We start from the raw sequence: 24,574 nt of genomic DNA, 5'->3' as shown, positions 1-24,574 counted from the left end.
TTAGCCATGGCGTTGTCAGTTTATTTTCGATTTATGAGTTTGAATGTCCCTTTGGTATCTTTCGCCCCTCTTCGACGTCAACGTAGCTGCGTGCCTGGCCTGTGATGCAGGCTCTTGTGTTATAAGCACGTAAATCTATATACAAAACGCAATGTAATAATTGTTTTCATAAGAAACACTGATATTGAAACTTATGATAGCAAATACACAATAATAATTAAAAGAATAGGAAAGGACACATCATTTCTTGTGTTGTATCCCCTCTCTACCCATAAATGGTCAAACTGAGGTGTCTTTTCTTTGTAAAGTTTCGACTACAACTTGCATCTGCTGATTTTAAGCTGAAAGCCATACACACCATAGACAATATCCAAGAAAAAGATTGACAAAATACACTGAAACGTAACTGGTACCTTCTGGTATGTCAGTTATTTCTTTCAAAAACAACAAATATGTTATCAATAAAAAAAAATGCTTTATCTGTTTCAGATGAACCTTTTAAAACGTGTTCCATATATACCGTATAACGAGATTAATTTTATATGTGTAACACACTGCGTTGATGGTCTCAAGGTAGCGTGCTCCCCCTAGTTCGGGAGGTCGTGGGTCGGATCCCAGGTCGGGTCAAACCAAAGCCCTGAAAATCGGTATTTGCCGTTTCTCCGATAAGAATGCGGCATTTAGAAACTTAGAAATAAAAACAGACTAATTGTCCCGGAGTCGAATGATCTGTCCGAGTAGGGTGATATGTCGTCCTACGGACTGTTACCTTGTGAACTAGCACTTTAAAATCCATATCAGCGTGTCCGTCTACTACATCATATCATATTAACATGTTCTCGTCCATAATCATGCATTTGATTTGCATCTGGACAGCCATCAAATGTAACAAGCTAGTGTAGCCATGGTGGAAATGATTTTTAATTAATATAAAAAGTCTGAACCAACTCTGTTTTATCGTTTGAAGTACGAGTTACGGGCATATATCCATAAAATGGATGTAATCCGGCATGAATTCCTACTTTTATCCTCATGGCCACACACTCAGGACTGTCAAAACTGATAAAAATGTCTCAAGGTATTTTATTATGAAACGGTGTCCTCAGTTCTTTCGCCAAATATAATACTTTATTAGTTCAACTTGTGAGATAACTTTACCAGTATGTACTAGTATTTGGCAATGAGGATGGCTAAACTTGACGAAGAGAATTCTATACCACTTGAGAAAAGGAAAACGGATACAGGATACATACCTGCATTAGAAGACATTCCTTAGATGTTCTAGAGAAGATTTATATTAAAAAGTCGGTACATTTATTGCTGCTATTTATTTGTACAATTGCGGGATGTTTTTCATCTATACAACTCATGCTTTGAAATTACATATTACGTCAAAATAAAGAACACATGCATATCTGGTCATAAATAGATCACTTTAACTACAACAGAAACTTATCAATGCACCATATCATTACTAGCTCACCTGACCCGAAGGGTTAAGAACTATTCTCAACACTTGGTGTATTTGACCAACAAACAAGGTCTTATCATTATATTTATATAGCGAACGTCTAAAACCTGTATATATAATAATAATGGTTTGGGCGAGTTGATGTCGGTACTTGAAAAAAAGCCTTTCGTATAAAAAAGAATTATGAACGTTTAGTTCTGAAGTCTTTTACCAATTAAAATTCAAATGTTGTCAATTAAATTCTTATATTTATTAAACTGTATGCTTTTCTGTAAATATGACTAATTGCAGGATAGTTTTACATAAATGACAAGTGGAAAACCGTATATAGATTAAACGAAGAAGACAATTGCTTGGGAAATAAAAGATCGTTTTTTTTATTTATTTACTTCCCGATTTCAATTTCCTCAGATCAATCATCATAAACCAAGGAAGTCATCTATGGTTTCTCTCCCAGCCCTCTTCTTTTTAACTGAGGATTTCGTTGGTTACAAAATTTAAAAAAACATCATTCATAATGGGTAGTTTAATTTAATTGCAGCTACATCTTGACATTCAAGTGTTCATTGGAGTGTCTAAAATAAAGAGTTAACTAATTAAAATGTTAGTATTACAATACATTTTAATGTACAAGTTACGTTTACATATAGAATTGTTCTTTCGCTACTATACTATCGATAAAGAACACATTGAACTGGTCCATGTCAAAAATAAAGTTGATAATGGAAACGGGGAATGTGTCCACTTTAGAGACAACAACCCGACCAAGAGCAGAAAACAGTCCAAGGGCTTCAATGGATCTTCAACACAGCGAGAATTTCCGCAACCGGAGGTGGGCTTCAGCTGGCCCCTCAACAATAATATATACTAGTTCAGCGATAATGGACGCCACACTTAACACCGAAACATATACACGAACCAAAATTAAAAAACAACATAGATTCAGACTTTGACAGAAAATAAACAAATATATGATATAAGACCATTTGATTAAAAATTAAATTTCGTCACTTTTATCTTCAATGACGGGTCAATGAAGAAAGAATTGCAAGACTCGTTTGCTTTCAACCAGTTCTTTTATTTGTCCAGATCAAATTATTTTCTCCTAAATTCATGAGTACGCCCGGGCGTATTGACGTAAACGTAGCTGTGCGCCTGGCCTGTGATGCAGACTCTTGTGTTATGAGCACGTAGATCTATATACAAAACGCAATGTAATAATTGTTTTCATAAGAATACTTATGATAGCAAATACACAATAATAATTAAAGGAATAGGATAGGACACATCATGCATTTCGTGTGTTGTACCCCTCTCTATCCCTAAATGTTCAAACTGAAGTGTTTTCCTTTGTAATTTTAAGCTGAAAGCCATACACACCATAGACAATATCCAAGAAAAAGATTGACAAAAAACACTGAAACGTATCTGGTACCTTCTGGTATGCCAGTTATTTCTTTCAAAAACAACACATATATTATCAATAGACCATTTTCATAATACCGACTTTTTTTTGACTCCGGAATTTACATTTTTCGACAGGTTACCTATTGGTCTGTGGTAGGACATCTTGGTACTCGGTCAGGTAAGAGCAACGTAAAGAAGTAAAATTAAGCTTTCAAGCGGAACAATTTTTTGGGGAAATTAACTGTTTTATGTTTTCTATACACGACAAATTCATCAGAAAACAGTAAATTTTCCAACAAAATTGCACTGATTATATATTTGATTTTACTTCTTTTGGTCACTCAAACTTGACTGAGTACCAGGATGTCCAACTGCAGAGTAGGTAACCTGTCGAAAAATTATATAATCCGGAGTCAAAAGTAGGTAATATGAAAATAGTCTATTAAAACAAATGCAGTACTTTGACTTGATTAGTTTTAGATGAACCTCTTTTAAAACGTATTCCATATATATATACCGTATAATGAGATTTTTTTCTATATATTTAACACACTGCGTTGATGGTCTCAAGGTAGCGTGCTCCCCCTAGTTCGGGGGGTCGTGGGTCGGATCCCAGGTCGGGTCAAACCAAAGCCCTGAAAATCGGTATTTGCCGCTTCTTTGATAAGAATGCGGCATTTAGAAATTTAGAAATAAAAAACAGACTAATTGTCCCGGAGTCGAATTATGTGTCCGGGTAGGGTGATATGTCGTCATACGGACTGTTACCTTGTGAACTATAGCACTTTAAAATCCATATCAACGTGTCCGTCTACTACATCATATCACATTAACATGTTCCCGTCCATATGCATGCATTTAATTTGCATCTGGACTGCCATCAAATGTAACAAGCTATTGTAGCCATGGTGGGAATTATTTTTAATTAATATAAAAAGTCTGAACCAACTTTGTTTTATCCATAAAATCGATGTAATCCGGCATGAATTTCATTTAGCCACTCAGGACTGTCAAAACTGATAAAAACGTCTAAAGGTAATTCATTATGAAACGGGGTCCTCAGTTCTTTCGCCAAATATAATACTTTATTAGTTCAACTTGTGAGATAACTTTACCAGTATGCACTAGTATTTGGCAAGAAGGATGGCTAAACTTGACGAAGAGAATTCTATACCACTTGAGAAAAGGAAAACGGATATAGGATAGACACCTGCATTAGAAGATATTCCAAAGATGATCTAGAAAAGATTTATATCAAAGTGTCGGTGCATTTATTGCTGTTATTGATTTGTGCAATTGCAGGAAGGTTTTCAACTTTTGAAATGACCTCTGACGTCAAATTAAAGAACACATGCATATCTGGTTCTGATTAGATAACTTTAACTGCAACAGAAACTTATCAATGCACCATCTCATTACTAGCTCACCTGACCCGAAGGGTTAAGATAAATTCCCAACACTTGGTGTAACAACAAACAATTGACTTATCATTATATTTATATTCAATCTTTAAATCTCAACTCTGACAAATTTAAAGACAGATTAGAGGAAATTAACAAGAAAGTAAAAAATTTAGAAAATAATCCAACTTTTTGTGAACTGGATTACAAAATAACCCTAAAAGAAATTTTGGATGCTATAAATAAACTAAAGAATAATAAAGCTGCAGGACTAGATGGTATCCCAAACGAGATATTAAAATCAGGGGGTAGTATATTTGCACCTGTTTTGCAGAAACTTTTTAACTTGATATTCTGCTCTGGAACATACCCTCGCAAATGGTCATTGTCTTATATATGTCCAATTTTTAAAGCAGGGAGTCCTAGTAAACCTGAAAATTACAGAGGCATAGCAATTAATTCATGCATTGGAAAATTATTTAACAGTATTCTTAATAAAAGACTTGACATTCATCTTGATAAAAATAATATAATTCATCCATGTCAGGTTGGTTTCTCAAAAAAGAGCAGAACATCTGACCATATGTTTGTTTTAAAAACCATATTAGATAAATATACTAACAGAAAAGGGGGGAAAATTTATGCTTGCTTTGTGGACTTTAAAAAGGCTTTTGATAGGGTCATACACTGTGGTATTAGATACAAATTATTGGAAAATAACATATCTGGAAAATTTTATACTATTTTAAAAGACATGTACAGAAAAAATGAAATGTCGGTGAAAGTGGGTAATGTACTAACGCCATCTTTCAGCTCGCTAGTTGGGGTTAGGCAAGGGGATGTTCTAAGCCCAAATTTATTTAAGCTTTTCATTAACGATCTGCCTCCAAGATTTGAGTCGAGTCCAGATGCTGTTTATATCAATGGGCGTAGAATTGATTGTCTTATGTACGCCGATGACATTATTATATTATCAAACACTAAACAGGGTCTGCAAACCCGACTTGATAACCTGCAAACTTATTGTATTGATTGGTGTCTAGATGTTAACTTGTCCAAAACAAAAGTTTTAATTTTTAACAAGCCTGGAAAATTTTTGAAGGAATCACTTTGTTTAGATAATGAGGCTATAGAATGTGTTAACAGATATAAATATTTAGGGATAGTCTTTACTTCCAGTGGTCTTTTTCAGCAGGGGAAAGAAGAGCTATTCAAAAAGTCCTTAAAGGCAAAATTTAAACTACAAAAATCCATGTCAGCTTGTAATCCAAGTATTGATACTGCAATCCATTTATATGATCACACAATAAAACCAATTTTATTATATTGTAGTGAAATCTGGGGTACCTTTAAGATTAACTCTGCTGCTTGCAAGAAAAAAAGTGATTATCTATTTGAATTAATTTACATAAATGATTATTTGGAAAAATCACATTTCAGGTATCTAAAATATATTCTTGGTGTAAATAAAAAAGCCTCAAATTTGGCAGTGTTATCAGAGGTTGCAAGATTTCCTCTTTATTTTTCTGTCATTATATCTATGGTAAAATATGTACACAGGCTTAACAAATTGGACGATGGGTTACTTTATGATGCTTATGTTTGTAATAAAATTTTAGATGCAGGAAACATTAATTGTTGGTATTCATCTATGAGATATGTCCTTCAATCACTTGATATACAAAATTTGAATACAAAGCTCAATAGATTAATTAAATTTGTAAAATGTAAACTTTGTAACAGTTTTAAAACATTTTGGGGGGTCAAAAGATCTGATACCTTATCACAAGGTAATAGTAAATTAGAAAATTATTTCAACCTCAAGACTGACTTCGTAAAGGAGGCTTATTTATCAATTAAAGATTTTAATATAAGAAGAGCTATATGTAAATTGAGAATAAGTGCACATGATCTTAAAATTGAGAAAGATAGGTATAGTAAAAAATACATAGAGAGAAGTCAGCGTCTATGTCATCACTGCCTATCACATGGATCAAATTCTATTGAAGATGAGACCCATTTCACAGTAAGTTGTCCTTTATATAACGAACAGAGAAAATTATTATGGGATAAAGTAAACAGTTTTTGTAATAATTTTAAAGAATTACCCAAGGATAAAAAATATTTCTGGCTGTTCACAAATGAGCATTTACCAACTCTTATGTGCCTAGGCAATTATATAATTAAGTGTTTAGAAATAAGATCCAGGTGGATACAAAATATATAAAATTATTATGCAATTATTGTTAATGTTATGTAAGACACATGATGTGTTAGGCTCTGATCCTGTCCAATATATGATAGTATTATATTAAGATATAGTTTTTCTTTTTTCCAATCATATTGTGCTTAATATTGTTGTAAATGATGCCCTTTATGGGTTCTTGATTAGATTAATAATAAAATTCTTATAGCGAACGTCTAAAACCTGTATATATATAATAATGGTTTGGGCGAGTTGATGTCGTTACTTGAATAAAAAGCCTTTCGTATAAAAAAGAATTACGAACGTTTAGTTCTGAAATCTTTTACCAATTAAAATTCTAAAGTTGTCAATCAAATTCTTAATCTTATTGAATTGTATGCTTTTCTGCAAATATGACTAATTGCATGATGGATAGTTTTACATAAATGACAAGACTTAGTGCAAAATAATAGTTTGGGAAATAAAATATCGCTTTTTTTAATTTTATACTTCCCGATTTCATGCTCCATGATATACGAAAAGGGTGAGAAATTCAGATTAAATATATCAATAAAATCTTTGACTTTGACTTTAGGTTGATATTATCACTTGCTTGATTATATCATAAGTATCTGAAACTAATCAGATGTCAGTATTTATTTCTGGTGCGGTTAAACCAGTCATAAATGCATGAGCTATTTGTCAAACCATTTAATCTCTATTTATCTTCCACTTATGTGGTATTTTCACTGATGCTAGTTATAGATGCTATAAATCCGATTATTTTAACATTTGCACCTAATTAACATTCAAAGGTTTGTATACATGAAACATGATAACAATTATTAAAAGAAATTCCATAGTGTCAGCGTCCTTTAAGAGGGAACGGCAATGTAACTTTTTATCAGTTTTCATTTTATATAAAACTGAAAGTGTTATTCACTAGGGTCTTACTATCTAACCAATCATATTTTATAAGTATTGTCAATTGAAATTAAATTTTCTTCATAATGAAAGACAAAAAAGGGGTAAATAGAGGAAACTATTTAAGATGTGACGAATTTATTGGAAAGGCAAGGTGTGATTATTGTGACTGTGATGCTACTAAACACACATGACGCACGAACGTGATGATGAGCCGGACTTAAAAAAAATCGCTATACTAATGTACGAGAAGATGAAAAATATCCAAATATATATTTTCAAACAAAATTTTAATTGATATATGACAGACAGGGTATATATTTTTGATAAACACAATATATGAAAAGGGTGGGGTACTTGATGTCTTAGCTGCTCACCCCTACCAAAGAAAGGTTGATGTGCCCCCCCCCCCCCCCCCCCCCCAACCCCCCTTTCTTTCCCATCGATCCCTCTTCTTTTTAACTGAAGATTACGCAAAAAATGCAGTCGATTAGATTATGAGGTAACATAATGGGCAGTTAAATTTAATTACAGCTACATCTTGACATTCAAGTGTTTATTGGAGTGTCTAAAATAAAGAGTTAAGTAATATCTTATTATAACAATACATTTTTATATATAATTAAGTTGTATTGATGTGACTTGAGTTAACTAATATCTTATTATAACAATACATTTTTATATATAATTAAGTTGTATTGATGTGACTTGTAAATATTTACGTTAATGTATCGGATTGTTCCTTCGCTACTAATATCGATAAAGAAACCTTTAAATTTGGGGCCGTGGGTCAGGCCGTCAGACGTCAGCTGGGGCAATCTCGGATTTTATCAATATAAAATAAGCAATTCGAATGATTTTCTTACTTCTTCATAAAACTACAGTGGAAATACAATTCTTCGCCACATGTGCATTTCATATCTTTCCAGGTCAATGGATACATGATTTTAACATACAACAAATATACATCAGAATAATAACCATAACAACACGTGTCTATAAAGAATGTTCACGACGGGTAAAATAAATTAACCCATCATAATTAATGTAGGAAGACATAATTCATTGTCCTTAGGGATACTTAGAAAAAAACTATTTATATTCACACAATACATGCATATTGATTTATTCTTCCGACGAACTACAAAACTTTGTACCAGAATGGAATCTGTATTGGATTATTCTATCTTGTAGAGACATCTGCGAGTTTGAGAGATAACGTGCACTATTTAATGAATCGTCCGATAGGATGGATGTAATATATCAATATATACCATTTTAGAAGTACATTTTTAATATAAGTCTAGTATGACTGGCATTCAGAAATATGTGTATCAAATTGTCGGCTTAAATTATGCAATTTGTGTGATATTTAAATTATTATGGAAGTGTGTTGGGCATCCTATTCAATATTTGCGTCGATTGAACAAGAAGCCACCATGTACTCGCCCGGAGTGTCTATTAGATGAAAGTTTTGGTTCGCATGAATTTATACAACTTAAGGTAAGCAAGTCGTCACATAAAATATTTATATATCTGCAGTGGAATAAGTTAAGCAGTTCTTACAATATCATACGGACAGTCACTATTACAAAATGTTACTTCAAAAGTTATTTTCTTGTGAGTGTTTGTGTGTGTATTGCGCACTAAACACTTTACAAAAAATCTAAAAATTACTCAGGCAATTTGCCAATAAAAGGGAGTATGATTTATTGTTGATTTTTTTGTTGTGAATTCCGAGAGGAACAAGCATTGGAAGGACCATATAGTTTTTGTTTCTTCAGACACTATTTAAAGGTATTTAAACAGTTTTATTGTTTGTTTATATTATGGGTCCGGGAACGTTTTATCCTTAGGTACCAATATGCAGTTAGCAAAAACAATTTTAATCGAACCTCATAAATTTTACCATCCTCTTTTCCTTGCTTCCTTACAAATTAAGCTTATACTGTTTGTGTCATATATATATATATATATATATATATGATTATATATGCATATGTATGCTGTTTTTCTTTTTTCCAATCATATTGTGCTTAATATTGTTGTAAATGATGCCCTTTATGGGTTCTTGATTAGATTAATAAAATTCTTATCTTATCTTATCTTATCTTATGCTAATATACTAAATATATATTTTCAAGTGACTATTATTGTTTTTGTTACCAATTATGGAAATCAATTGTATCTGATTTTATGCCCTTTATGGGCCCTGTGATTTGGGAAATAAAAATATTCTATTCTATTCTATTCTATTCTATGCTATCAGTATTTCCCATAAATTTTTAATTCCAGTGGTTAAAAAAGTGAAATATAAATTATTTTTGCTGTATCTGCTGGCTCAGAGTCTGCTGGACCCAGGATTTGATGTTAGGGGCGCTATTCAATAAGAATTAGGAGTTAGATAAACATATTTTGATAAAAAATGGTTGTAATTTTACCTATAAATGACATTTCCCCCTTTCTCAGGTGGGGCGCGTGCCGGGCGCCCCCATCTGAATCCGCTCCTGATGGCAACAATATGCATTTATTTGCTATAAAATTGTGCAAAAAAAGTAGTGCAAAAATGTCACATATTTCCCTAAAATTTGCAGGGCCAAAAAAAAAATTTCAATCCCTGAAGAGTAAAATTGCAATAACATAGATAGGTTTATCAAGACTTAAGTAACCAGAAAGCAAGGCCTGGTGTAAAATAAACAGATGTTTATATAAAGATTTTCGTAGAAAGTTGAGATTGATCAGTTTTAGTTAAAAATATCGAATAGTACTACACACTTGAATGAAGAGATTATATTTGTGATCACTCTTAAGTCTTTTCCCCGATGAATTTTTCGAATATTATATGAAAGTAATTGTGTAATAAGATTCATCTTTATATAGCGAAAGAATAATGTTGCCTTGAAAGAGGGATTATATGAACGTCAAGATTGGGATTTTTTGTGTGTGTTTGGTAATTTCTGTTTGACAATCCGTATTTTCTTATCCAAACCGGCCATAGTTCCAGAAATTATTGGAATGAAACGCGAACTTTTCAATGCATTTTAAGAAAAAATAGACTATTTACATGTATCTATCAAGAGATCTAATAAAAATAGCTTTTCGTCTAAATTTTTCGTTAACTTGCATTGAAAAGTTTGTAATTTTATGTTTTTAATTTTTTAATATTTTTGAAAACACGGTTTAATTAACAGGTCTTTAAAAGAAAAGTGTAATTGACTATTTGGCATGGTCTACCATTTATTGTACAATCTATCAAATGGTGTACTAAATATAATATTAACGATTTTAATTAGTACTATTGTAAATGAAAATGACTATCCTACATTATATATATAGATTATTGGTTCTTCCCTGTATCCACTTGAAAAAGAAAATATGTTATCTGCTGGGAAGGAAATGAAAAAATCTTTTGATCTAGTAAATATTGATGCATTTACTCGTGAGAAATGATTTGCCAAGGTCAACCCTGTCAGGGAGGCGATTGCGAAAGTTTAAAGATTCAATCACCCAAACGGGTCAATTCAGATTTTAAAAATGGCATTTGGTGCCTTTTTACTTAGCATATGTGTGTATTTAGGTCTATATATACGTAGAAATTGACGCACCTTGATACTTATAATTAGTGAAGCAAACCGCTTTCGGGAAAGGGGGAAGTGCACTGATGGTTTCAATGGGCTTATTCCCTTTACCAGAACAAAGATTTCCAACTTCAAAAGATTCAAAAATGGTTAATTTTATATTTAAAAAAGTAGTAAACTTTGAACTGAATATTATTTTTTGAGTAAAAAATAAGGTCCAAGATTTCAAATCGCTAAAAACATGCCATCGCGGACGTCAGATCAATTTATGTCTATGAAAATACCTCGGGTGTTTTAAAGCGATGTAAAACGCAATATATACCTGACTGCATGTGCTCTTGTTGACACATTTCAAAAATGCGTATGAATATATTTAAAACAAACCACGTAACTAGCTATTTCTTAAATATTGCATTTAAATGAAATTGTAATTATAAGAATTAAATGCTTCTTTTTTCAGTTCGATAGGTTCAGTGTGCTCACAATTTTAATTTTTTTTTCAAAGTATTGCTCAGAATGAAGTCCCGACATGAGAATATTCCAGACAATGTTCTAATATGACACGACATATTAAGAGAAATAGGGATATGCGGTGTGTGTAATAGAGACAATCTGGAAATCTGATTTATTAAAAGTGTTGATGGTATTTTTCACCTTGACAGGTGCTGAAATGTTTCTAGTAAAAGCCGATATGCCCACACCTAATAAATAATCTCCCCTGGTGTTGACTTAAGTGGTACTCAATAACCGAAACACTTGTACATTGTTTGGAGAATAATCAATAAAGTAAGTAGTAAAACTAACATGCAGGTCATGAAGAAAATTAGATAATCAAACATGCACGTGCTAAATACTTATCTGCTGTACCATAGATCTATAAACCCATAGATATGGGTTTATAAATCTATGGCTGTGCTAAATGCTCTCTCTCATATAAAATCTTTTGATTAATTTCGACCAAATTTTCATGAACCACGATGAAATGACATTTTTGTTGTCAAAACTTAAATTTGGAGAATAGGAATTTACGAATATAAGAAGGAGTTACTAAACAAAACCAGATGTAAAAACAGGTTTTAACTCTTTAATGATGAGGACAATTTTGAAACATCACAATTTTTTGTTAAATTTTTTATAATAGGATTGCAATCTTAAACAAAACGATTTGGTATTAAAACAAAATATGTACCTTTATTTCCAATGGAGTTTTGGTTTAGGTTAAGAATCTCAAAATACACATAAGATAAAGCTGTGACCCGAATTTTGTTCGGAAAATGCCTTTACCAAGTCAGGAATATGACAGTTGTTTTCCATTCGTTACGTTGGTTGATAAAGTCTAACGTTTGATTTTGTCAGTTTTTATGGAATTCCTTTTTGAATTTACCTTGGAGTTCGGTATTTTTGTTATACTTTTTTAATAACGCTTGAAATTGTTTTTTAACAATTCAGAGGATATTGACATAATCTCTTTTAATTGTATTTGGCGATACAAAATTTCCGCAAAGTAATCAAACTTTACTGCAAGAAACAAGCAAGATAAGAATGGGTATTCAATCTATTGGTCAGGTAATTTTAGAAAAGTCATGGTTATCAAATCAAATCAAATCAAATCAAATATTTTATTGTCTTATAAACTTTACAGTTTGTGACCAACATGTATTAACACAATAAACATATATACATACATATCAAACAAACACAATAAAAACAGCATCAAAATTTATAAAAACAAACAAGTTGTTAAGAGTCCCTTGCCCTCAGTTCTAATGACTTTTTCAAGAAGGATCCTAACTTATTTGTTTGTAAAGGCGTTGATGGATTTAGTAAATAATGAATTTTTTCTTCTTCATTTAAATTATTAAAGTTATTATTTTCAGTACATATGTGTTCAAAAAGGCATTTCTTAGTGTTTTATTATAATCACAATAGAGTAAAAAATGTTTCTCATCCTCTAGTATTTTACATTTATGACAAAGTCGTTCCTCTCTTGGGATTTTAAAATATCTCCCCTTTTCAATTAAGAGGGAGTGATCACTTAAATAAAATTAAAAGAGGGAGTGATCACTTAAATAAAATTGATTTACCTATGTCGAACTATTTGTGCGAGGGGGTCAAATTTAGCACAAATTCACAACTTGAGTAATATAATAATTGATCTATTGATACCTAAATTTTGCAGATGGTGTTTATAAAAAGGGATTTCCACTATGTTGACAAGAAATGTTAGAAACGTGTCTAAAACGTACATGTTATCAAGGGCATTCGTTAGCCAGGTGAGCAATTCACGAGTTTATATCAAGAATTCCAAAGGTCAATTTAAGCATATAACCTTTATCATTTAAATATTCATCTTAGACTATTACCAAACTTTGCCTGCAATTAGAAACTAATTAAGAGCATATATTTTATAATTTCATAGGCCAGCCTTTAACGTGCATGTTTTAGACAAACATCTGTTGTATTGTTTACACATGTACGTTTTAGACACGTTTCTAACATTTCTTGTCAAAATAGTGGAAATCCCTTTTTATAAACACCATCTGCAAAATTTAGGTATCAATAGATCAATTATTATATTACTCAAGTTGTGAATTTGTGCTAAATTTGACCCCCTCGCACAAATAGTTCGACATAGGTAAATCAATTTTATTTAATGGAATCGGTGTTTATATATGATAGCGGTATTTGAACTTCACATTCTGTCACCCCAAGGGTTGACTTGGGTATAGCATCTGCAGGTGAAAGAACCATTGGCAACAACTTTATGAGGGATCCTTATGGGTGGCCTGCTGCAAAACAAATTTCTGTTCCATCCAACTTGCCCTCATTTTCCACGCCTAGCTTATGCGTAACCCATCTCTAGGTAAGGGGTTGAATTGAAGGTCACATGAATACGAATTCAATGAGGCCGAATTATTCACTTGCAAGTGAATAATTCATCAGCGATGTTTCTTGGCTTATTTCGACAAAATTGAACCAAAATGGTTGCTAAAAGCGAATTATTATTTCATTATTTCACTTTCTTTAGTGATTGAACAAAACAAAAAAAAATCATATTTTAATTTTGTTATATCTCGTAGCTAATGTCGTTTTATCATAAATAGAATAGAAATAATATGTATTTACGGTTTACTATCAATTCCTAGTTTACTATCCACAGAGGTCACTGATAGTTGAAGAACGCTTCAAACATTGAAAAGTTCTATTTTGAAGCGAGATTCTTTGGTAACCAGTTTTCCCACTGTCGTATGTGTCCATGAAATGAAAGTTTAACTTTCATTTCACTCATTCTTGTTGGTGCGCATACACACAAACAAGACTAGAAATTGAAGGAATTGAAGACAAATAATTTCGGATAGCGTACAATTTGTCTTGAATTGATGCATTTGGAATATCCGAAAGTCTGTTTCCGGCACGACATTTTTCTTTCACAGTCCCTAATTCGTGATCCTCAGAACTGGTGGTGGTAATCTTTGCTTCACGACCTGTTCTCTGTAAGGTCGCATTTTGTGTCATATAACTAAAAATAATGTTACTGAACCCGAAAATGAATTTAGAAAGGATATATTTGTCATAAAAGTGTTCGTGAACATTAATATCATATTGATTTTAACGCAATCTTTACTCAAATCTATTGTCTGATTATATACCAATAATAACATAGAATTGTTTATAATAATATTGTTTGTATGCTATATGTCCTCCTGGGGCCCTAATTTGGTAAATAAAATATTCTATTCTATTCTATTCATAGAAATTGTGAAATAGAATTGTTATCTACATGAAAGTGCAACACAGTAAAACGATTTTTATTGTGTTACCAAGCGTGTGTTGATAACATATGAGTACCATTTACAGTTGCTGATAGCCTTCTCAGTTTGAGAGGATAATTGTCTGTCAGTCTGGGTATTAGTACTGAGGAGTTTGGCAGTTTTTAAGGGGAGGGGAGGGGTGGGGTTGGAAGATTCAACCATAAGAGACAATATTAGTTTTGTTACTTTGATGTAATTAAACAACTTGCATAGAAATGCGATGAGCGACGTTGGCTCTTAGTCATTCACATTGTTTGGAGCGACTAATTTTCTGGCTTTACCGGTCAAAAACTTATTTTCAATTTTCACTTTTATACACATTTATATCCGGCATATACTTTGGTAAACTGTTTATTTTCATTCTGTTTTGAGCAAGTTTGTTTATTTTTAGTTCTCAATAGACGAGAATATTCATTTAAAAATCCTCCTGCGCCCCATCCTTCCAGAATATTAAAAAAACAACCCCTAATTGTATTCTAAAGCAAATTATTTGAGTGTATGATGTACAGTATGATTCTACAATAATTTAAAAAAAATATGCTAATAATAAGAAAATTTCTAGTGAGGTATTTGTGTTTTTGTTAATGATGAATAATATTCACACACGAAATAGATGAGAAGCAGATGCTGAAAAGACATTATGCTCTTATTATCAAAAAGAAGAGCGACTCTCATTAACATATTTTATATAATTTCTAGGATGTTAAATGGCATTGCGTTAGTAAAGGAAATAATGACAAACCACTGATGTTGTTCCTACATGGTTTTCCTGACTTCTGGTTTGCGTGGAGACATCAAATTAAAGAATTCAGTCGAAGATATAGGTATGTTATATAGTACTCAATCAGAAATATAGGTAGGATACAAAGTATTCAGTCATAGATATGGGTAGGATACAAAGTATTCAGTTAGAGATATAGGTAGGATACAAAGTATTCACTCAGAGATATAGGTAGGATACAAAGTATTCACTCAGAGATGTAGGTAGGATACAAAGTATTCAGTTAGAGATATAGGTAGGATACAAAGTATTCAGTCAGAGATATAGGTAGGATACAAAGTATTCACTCAGAGATATGGGTAGGATACAAAGTATTTAGTAAGAGATATAGGTAGGATACAAAGTATTTAGTAAGAGATAGAGGTAGGATACAAAGTATTCAGTCAGAGATATAGGTAGGATACAAAGTATTCACTCAGAGATATAGGTAGGATACAAAGTATTCACTCAGAGATATGGGTAGGATTAACAGTATTTATTCAGAGATATAGGTAAGATACAAAGTGTTCAGTCAGAGGTATATAGGTAGGATACAAAGTATTCACTCAGAGATATGGGAAGGATTAACAGTATTTAGTCAGAGATATAGGTAGGATACAAAGTGTTCAGTCAGAGGTATATAGGTAGGATACAAAGTATTCACTCAGAGATATGGGTAGGATTAACAGTATTTAGTCAGAGATATAGATAGGATACAAAGTGTTCAGTCAGAGATATAGGTAGGATACAAAGTATTCACTCAGAGATATAGTTATGATAAAGAGTATTCAGTCAGAGATATAGGTAGGATACAAAGTATTCAGTAAGAGATATAGGTAGGATTAACAGTATTTAGTCAGAGATAAAGGTAGGATACAAAGTGTTCAGTCAGAGATATAGGTAAGATACAAAGTATTCAGTCAGAGATATAGGTAGGATACAAAGTATTCAGTCAGAGATATAGGTAGGATACACAGTATTCAGTCAGAGATATAGGTAGGATACAAAGTATTTAGTCAGAGATATGGATAGGATACAAAGTGTTCAGTCAGAGATATGGGTAGGATACAAAGTATTCAGTTAGAGATATGGGTAGGATACAAAGTATTCAGTTAGAGATATGGGTAGAATATAAAGTATTCAGTAAGAGATATAGATAGGATTAACCGTATTCAGTCAGAGATATGGGTAGAATATAAAGTATTCAGTAAGAGATATGGGTAGGATAAAAAGTATTCAGTCAGAGATATGGGTAGGATACACAGTATTCAGTCAGAGATATGGGCAGGATACAAAATATTCAGTAAAAGATGTAGTGTATATAACAAGAAAAATATAAAGGGAAATATGTATCTCTTAAATATATTCATGCATATGAAGAAATACGTGTCGTTGCAACGGAAATCTGCACCATTCTTTACATGCCTATATTTAAACAAAAACAGATGTTTCTCATGAAAGACATTCGTCGAAGACATACTGTTTTATACATAGAAAATATATTTATATTTACCAAATAGAACAGCTGTGATTATGTCAGATCATCATAAAATTTGTTGCTACTCTTTAACGCCCATAAAGTAAAGTCTGAATGGGGTTAACAGAATAGAGAATCAAAGGGCAAAACAATAAAGAATCAAGAAAAGTTGAGAAATACATATAAATAAAGACCCACCCAAGACACTCATAAAGGGCAATATTCCTAGTCAACCCTGGGTGTTCAAACTAGTTAAGTGAACTTTCATAACATTTTAAAAACACTATTGATTTCATATGTTCTTGATTTACATACACTGTATCTTATGTTTTTACTGTTCTTAAAGATAAAAAAACTACTTCTTACGTCCAGGGTTAACTGGTGACCTGTTGAAATGCTGATGAGTATCAGCAAATTTGATGACAGGACATAATACAGCATGCTTATTGTTACAGAAAAACAAACCTTCTCCAGATACCCGAGATTTGGATCCTACGTATGATATTTGTTGTCCTGAAAATACGTTATATATTATGAAGTTCACACGCAGCAGATAATCAGGCAATTATTTCGTTTGCTATCTATTTCCCGGAAAGACTTACAAAGACAGACAACAACGTACAGCACATGATACATATAGTCCGACCTGATGCAGGCACATAAATGTGATGGCTTAGTGCGTGCACCTCCTCTTTATTGCCTATCGATGTCTTAGTGCGTGCACCTCCTCTTTATTGCCTATCGATGTCTTAGTGCGTGCACCTCCTCTCTGTTGCCTATCTAGCCCACATGTTGTAAACATGGTATATAGATATAAGAAGATGTGGTATGAGTGCCAATGAACTAGAAGTTGTGTTGTTAATAATTTTCTTTCCATTACGTAAAATCATGATGCATTTAAAGCATTCAATAAAAAAAACCTTGTTCAGTGCAGCTACCAACAGGATTACCAACTTAATCAAGGAAATAAAAAAGGTACATAATTTGTAAAGCAGGATCAAAATGCGCTCGCTACAGAATGCTAGTTCAGGTATCCAAAGCTTTTGGTTAACCATATTATACAATTTATTTATTTAACAGAACAGTTGCTATAGACTTGAAAGGATTTGGAGATTCTGACAAACCAACAGAAATCACTGCTTACTTAACTTCGAAAATAAGAGAAGACATTTCCAACCTTGTACGAGCTTTAAGTAAGATATTGCTGATGTTTATATATACTGTGCAAAACAGTTGAGGGTCATCGGGTAATATTTTCGAGTAATATTTTCCATTACAATTCAGTACATTCTAATACATTTTCTCTTCAAAACGTACAGTTTGGAATGAGACAAAGTATAGTATTCCACCTGTGTTCTTATTCTGTTAAAATGCGTGTTTCTGAAATTAGATTTTTTTCTCCACAAAATTTTTATCCTACGCGAAAATGAACACACAGCTTGCTGGAATGTGGCTACCATGAAACCTTATCTACCGTTATCTGTAAAAGGGGAAATGACCAAATAAACAAAAAAGGCCTAAACGTTCAGAATTTTTCTTTAAAAATTATCGAATCTACTAAAACTGATCGCCTCAGATCTAAACATTTAATGGAATTGTCAAAATGGCGATTTGGGATAAAAAAAGATGTTCGTGTGTAGAAGAAACAAAAAATACTTTTCGCACCTAAATATTTGTATTAATCTGCTTAGGACGAAATAATTGGGTCATGTCAAAATGGTAGTGATGAGTGGTGTGTGCTTGGAAGATTTTAGCATTTCAATCCAAGATTTTGTGAGAAAAAAGATACTATTACTTTAATTTGTTTTCGTTTATTTGATTTTTTTTGGTATAATTTTGCACACGCCGAAATACAAGCAAATGAACGCAATAAAAAATCCCCAAGCTTTTTATACGTTTTCAATAAAATTTAGGTGTATTTATTGCCTCTAAACGGGTTTTAGTTTTGTTAGGTTTAGTATACCTTGTACAGTCTTTCCTCCAAACGGATTGTCTAGTTCGAAACCGTATTACGCAAGAAAATTAAGATAATATGCCTGACGCATTGACCTGATAAAAATTAGTATTCACCGCAACGGATGACATATGTCAGGTGTCATATATACCTCATTTGCATGGTTAAATGTCCGCTTTTAAAAACTGCATCGTTTTTTATTACTTTATTTTTTGCAGTTATAATGAGTATTTAGACAACAGTATTTGATATATTGAATCTTCACAAGGTATACATGTCCGTAAGACAGGGTTCATCTGATTTTAACATAGTTATCAACGTTAAGTTTTCTTGGTTGGGCCTGGATTTCAATTCCTATAAGCAACTATATTTGGCGTATACAACAAATGTTCATGTCCATCTGGCACGGTTCATCTGGCTATGACCTCATTTTCTGACCACGAAAATTGTTTAAATCCGTTAGCTTTCATTAATTTGTGACTTTAAAACGAAGCAAACCTGGGTCTCGTATAATGACCACATCAGGTTATGATGTTGACGGTAAACAAAATGTCCAAATCGGGTCCTTCCAGGATATTGTATGACCTCTGAAATTTGTTGCACTATGATTGAACATAACATGATACCATACACATATGCTATTTCGAGTAGACTTTGATCAATTATAAATTCTTATACACATTTGTTCATGAAGATTTTTTTTTTCAGATTACAAGTCGTGTATATTGGTAGCCCATGACTTCGGAGGAACAGTAGCGTATCATGTTGCTACAAAATTTCCAGAGTTAGTTGATAAATTGATTATTTTGAATTCTCCACATCCTGCAGCGTTTTTAGAAGCAGTTAAAACAAGAAAGTCACAGAAAGCAAAGTCTTGGTAACTGTTTTTTTTTTTTTTTTTTTTTTACTTTTTCAATGAATTATACATTACTTTAAACTAACTAAATGCCGGAAGTTCCAGGAACGAAGACTTAGGAGCAATGAATATTTTTTATATATGCATGTGATATATATGGTCTCGCTTTCACCACACTCTTAATTCTATAAGGTCTTTAGGATGAGTAATCAAACGATCATGTAAAACTGTTGTCAACAACGCTGTCGAATTTTAGGGAAAACGAAAATAACGAAGTAAGCTAAAAACTATTGAACCACTTCATACTACAAGCACCAACAAGGGTTACTTTAGGTTTTGAAACATGGTCACCCAGACTTCTAGAGTTCCCTTTTAATTCAGTTATGATTTACTACTCCCTACACAACACTTCCATACAATCTTATCAAGAAAATTTTTTCATATTTAATGAAATGGTCTTTTGAAAAATCTCATTTCAAATTGATTTGCTGTAACTCGTTTAAAGCCTTTTTTCTGTAACGAAAAAGGAAAGTATGCTAGATACACCTACTAGAAATGTGAAGATATGATTGAAGCTTTAAATTTTCTCCTGGACAACATATATGTACGTTTCGGCGATAAATTGTATCGACAGGTAGTAGGTATTCCTATGGGCACTAATTGCGCCCCTGTAATAGCAGATTTATCCCTGTATTGCTATGAATCACAGTTTATGACCAAACTCAGTAAAGACACGTCATTGTTACATTTGTTTGACACATTTAACAATACATACGGTTATCTCGATGCTATTTTTTCGTTAAATAATCCAGACTACCGAAATTTACACAAAGAGACTTACTTTAAATAAATCTAACATAAACAGCATTAGTTGTCCTTTTCTAGATTTAGACATTTCAATTTCTAAAGGGAATCTCCATACTAAAATTTACGACAAAAGAGACGATTTTCCATTCCCTATTGTTAATTTTCCTTTTTTAGACGGCGATGTTCCTTTGGCTCCATCATACGGTGTTTATATATCCCAACTCGTTCGGTATGACCATGTGTAGTGATATCATAGATTTTAACGAACGTAATCAATGCATCACTTGTAAATCATTAAGTCAGAGATTTCGCTACCATAAATTACTAAAAACATTTACTAATTCTTTCGTAGATACAAAGATTTGATTAGTAAATTTGGCTGTACCTGTTGAAAACTTATTAAAACGGTATTTCAGATCCTAAATTTTACGGTAATATTGTACTAAAAGCGCGGAAATCACTATGTGATCCGTGTAAACTCATCGACCCTTTAAACAAACTTATTAGTAAAGGTTATCTTTTTAATTTTGTAATAAGATCTTTGAATATTGTTTACATTGGCACTAACATCGATTTTGTCATCAAAAAATTAAAACATAACTAAATTTGTATTCTTTTCGAATGATTTTTGGGATGTATATATACACATCCACGTTAATTTTCTTTCTAGAGATTGCTTTATCTATAGATAACATGATACATATTTATTATAAGGTTAAATCCTAACGATCCTACTGCCTGTCGATACTTTTATTTTGGCATTGCACATGCCATGTCTTCTTTGACTGTCCATGGCGTTAAAACACTAAATCCCTGGGATGTGTTTTAATTGGTTTAAGTCTCTGATGCATGATTTTTTATTGTTAATTGTTTTATTGCTTTTAACTAGCTTTCAGTAACTGAGAGTACTCTCAATCGTACTTTCGTGTAGTTTGACCTGTTGACACAATTTGTAATGCATTTCTGTAATTCAATGTTTACTTATTTTGTTTTATATCTCGTCTCACTATTTTTAATATGTACCACCTTTGATAAGTATTAAGTATGACGATAAATTTTCACTTCTGTACTCGTACTCTGAACAACAAATTTATTAATTTTGTAAAAAATGTGTACTTCCGTACTCGTAACAACAAAATTATTATATTTAAATTTATCTGTGTACGATGTTTTATTTAACGCAATTTTGTGCCAGGTAAGAGTTGTCTTATTGACACTCTTCCTATATCTGTTTTATTACTACCTGTAACGTCTATGTTATATAGGCACCTACGTTTTAATATTGTATTCATATTGTGTCATAGATCAAACTTATTCGTTCAGTGTATGTTTACTTGTTTTTGTTTAAATGTCTTTTTGATCGATTTAAGCCATTTCAATTGATATTTTATAGTGTGTCTTTTTATGTTGTAATGTTACGCTACTGTCTCACGTTAGGGTGAAGGTTGGCGCCTGATAAAACGTTTAAACCCGCTGCATTTTTATGCACCTGTTCAAAGTCAGAAGCTTGTTGTTCAGTGGTTGTCGTTGTTGGTGTGGTTCATAGATGTTTCTCGTTTCTCATATAGATTAAACCGTTAGTTTTCCTGTTTGAATTGTTTTACACTACTCATGTTGGGGCCCTTTATAGCTTGCTGTTCGGTGTGAGCCAAGGCTCCGTGTTGAAGGCCGTACTGTGACCTATAATTGTTAACTTTTTATACATTGTGACTTGGATGGAGAGTTGTCTTATTGGCACTTATACCACATCTTCGTATTTATATTCCCAACAAGATACGACTGAGAAGGTGTCGGTCCTCTGTCCGACTACTTTGACACACAATCGCATCAGGGTGGAATAAGTACATTAAATCATACCTCTTGTTATAGGAGAGAGTAGCGCGCTTTGCATGGGAAAGCACTTTTTTAACAACTTCTCAGGGTCTTTATGCGACTGCCCAGTTGCAAGACAAAATGCCTTGCCCTTTGTATAATGCCGGCTTTTTTTGTTGTATTTGTTATCGTTCTAAATATGCATAAAATATTTGACACCGGACTTCAGCAAGCAACACTTGTACACCAAATTGCAATACAGTATTTACTCTAACTTGCATCTAGCAGTTCTAAGATGTGTTATCTTTATCATTTATTCATCACCCATATGATCTTTTGGTCATCATAGTAAACAGCACATCTGTACTTCGATAAAGAAATATATACAGAACACCAAGTCCAAGGAACTTTCTTCAAAAGCCAGTAACTATTTGGGAGCATTATATGAGTATCATCATACATAAGAAGACAACCAATTGATTTTCGGGGGTTGGGTAAGGGCAGGAAGATTTTTTGATTGAATATACTGGTCTGGTAAGAAATGAAGAAGAATCAATCGACATGAATTAGGATATGATTTATAAGCAACTATTGTGGTAAAAGTCGCCTCTCTTTATACTGAAAATTAGACTTCAAATGTTGGTATCATGCAAGAGTTCTCTAATATAAACATTCTACTTTCTACACAGAAACAGTCCTCAACTCTGAATAGGTTGACAGACGTTGCTTATTAGACAATAAATATAACAATATTTGTTTTCTAGGTATATGGTGCTGTTCCAGGTCCATTATCTTCCTGACATTCTCCTTCGGGTGTTTGATTATGAATTTCTACGATGTATGTGTGGAGGTAGACTGGGCAGTGCTGTAACTGATGACGAAATACAAGCTTACCGTTATATGTATTCAAAACATGGTATGTTGGATAAGGTCAAGATATTTAAAAAAAAAGGATATTTAGATGTGCATCTGTAAGAAATTGTTGTCAAAAATGCAGATTTATTCGGCAATATCAGTGTAGGAACATTGTTAAGTTACAAGTAAATCTTACCAGTCATCATATTATCGTTGTATTAAAGCAAGTATCGGTTTATACAGCTAATACAGATCACTTGATTTCTACATTTTTCTATTTTTGTATACTTTCCGTTTTAGGGTTTTCAAAGCAACTGAACTTGTACAAAGCTGCATTGAGTTACAGAAAATTTTGTGATACAGTATCAACAGAGATCGACATTCCATCCCTGATTATCTGGGGTGCTGGTGATTCATTTCTCGATACTGAACTAGCAGAAATGAACAGAAAATATTTACCAAAAATGAAAATCAAAATTTTAGATGAGGCTGGACATTGGCCACACATTGATAAAGCTGATGAAGTGAATACCGCCATTCAAGATTTTCTGGATGAAAATTACTAACACTTAAACGGTTAAATGTAAACACAAACACATATATATATATATATATATATTATACTTTTATTATGTATATCAAGAATACTAGTAATTATTTCTATCATAATTTATTTACTTGTACAGATTATTTCATTTAAATGTGTATAATTAGTATAATGCTATAAATGTTCTGTTCAAATTGAGTATTTATATAATAAACTATCTGTTGACACAGAGATATGTCTCGCCTTTTTGCAATTTTGATAGTGTAATACAAATGTTGAAATTAAAATGGTAATATTTTAAATTGTAATCTATACAAAACATTCAAGTCAATAAACCATGTCTGAAGGTGCAGGGCCAAATAACCTCCATGGAAAAGAGAAATGCAAATGCTTATAACACTGCATGTCAAATACCATTGACTTATCATAAGTAGTTACCTTTAAACTATCCAAAACACATACTTTCACAGGCTTGTAAATGATGGAAAGGTTTCAAAGTCAGTTGACCTTGTTGAGGGGGCTGGGCCATATAATCTTCAGCGAAATGAGACTTGAAAATGCTAATACAACTGAATACCACATATAACTGACTTAACATTAATGGTTCGTCTTAAACTGATCTAATCACAAACTTTAACTTGTAATCTGTGCAAAACATTCATAGTCAAGACCATGACTGAAGGGCGGAGCCAAATAATCTCCATGGAAATGAGATGTGCTTATGCTTAT

At 32.5% G+C, this 24,574-nt stretch overlaps 2 protein-coding genes across 4 annotated transcripts in view; one reads left to right on the top strand and one right to left on the bottom strand.

Moving 5' to 3' along the window:
* LOC127733824 (uncharacterized) overlaps nucleotides 1-24,574 on the bottom strand; it is a 131,146-nt gene that overhangs the window by 76,452 nt on the left and 30,120 nt on the right. The window lies entirely within an intron of this gene.
* LOC127733823 (epoxide hydrolase 4-like) lies at nucleotides 8,369-24,147 on the top strand. 3 transcript variants are annotated; one of them, XM_052243214.1, is made up of 6 exons: nucleotides 8,369-8,890; nucleotides 15,477-15,601; nucleotides 18,095-18,207; nucleotides 19,677-19,845; nucleotides 23,208-23,359; nucleotides 23,599-24,147. In XM_052243214.1, exons 1-6 carry the CDS (start codon nucleotides 8,696-8,698, stop codon nucleotides 23,862-23,864), a joined length of 1,020 nt encoding a protein of 339 aa, XP_052099174.1. In that variant the 5' UTR covers nucleotides 8,369-8,695; the 3' UTR covers nucleotides 23,865-24,147. The 3 variants fall into 3 exon arrangements, with proteins under 3 accessions (XP_052099174.1, XP_052099176.1, XP_052099177.1); XM_052243216.1 differs by lacking the exon at nucleotides 8,369-8,890 and adding an exon at nucleotides 9,087-9,184; XM_052243217.1 differs by lacking the exon at nucleotides 8,369-8,890 and adding an exon at nucleotides 11,700-11,751.

Source organism: Mytilus californianus, unplaced genomic scaffold (genome assembly GCF_021869535.1).
Source record: "Mytilus californianus isolate M0D057914Y unplaced genomic scaffold, xbMytCali1.0.p SCAF_3, whole genome shotgun sequence".
In the NCBI taxonomy this organism is placed as follows: domain Eukaryota; kingdom Metazoa; phylum Mollusca; class Bivalvia; order Mytilida; family Mytilidae; genus Mytilus; species Mytilus californianus.
Note: the sequence above shows the minus strand (reverse complement) of the source record. Positions and strands in the feature narration are given on the sequence as shown.

Coding starts and splice junctions, on each gene's coding strand:
- LOC127733823 (XM_052243214.1), top strand. CDS start 8,696: ATGACTGGCATTCAGAAATATGTGTATCAAATTGTCGGCTTAAATTAT. Junction 15,602..18,094: donor GAATTCAGTCGAAGATATAG/GTATGTTATATA, acceptor TTTATTTAACAG/AACAGTTGCTATAGACTTGA. Junction 18,208..19,676: donor CAACCTTGTACGAGCTTTAA/GTAAGATATTGC, acceptor TTTTTTTTTCAG/ATTACAAGTCGTGTATATTG.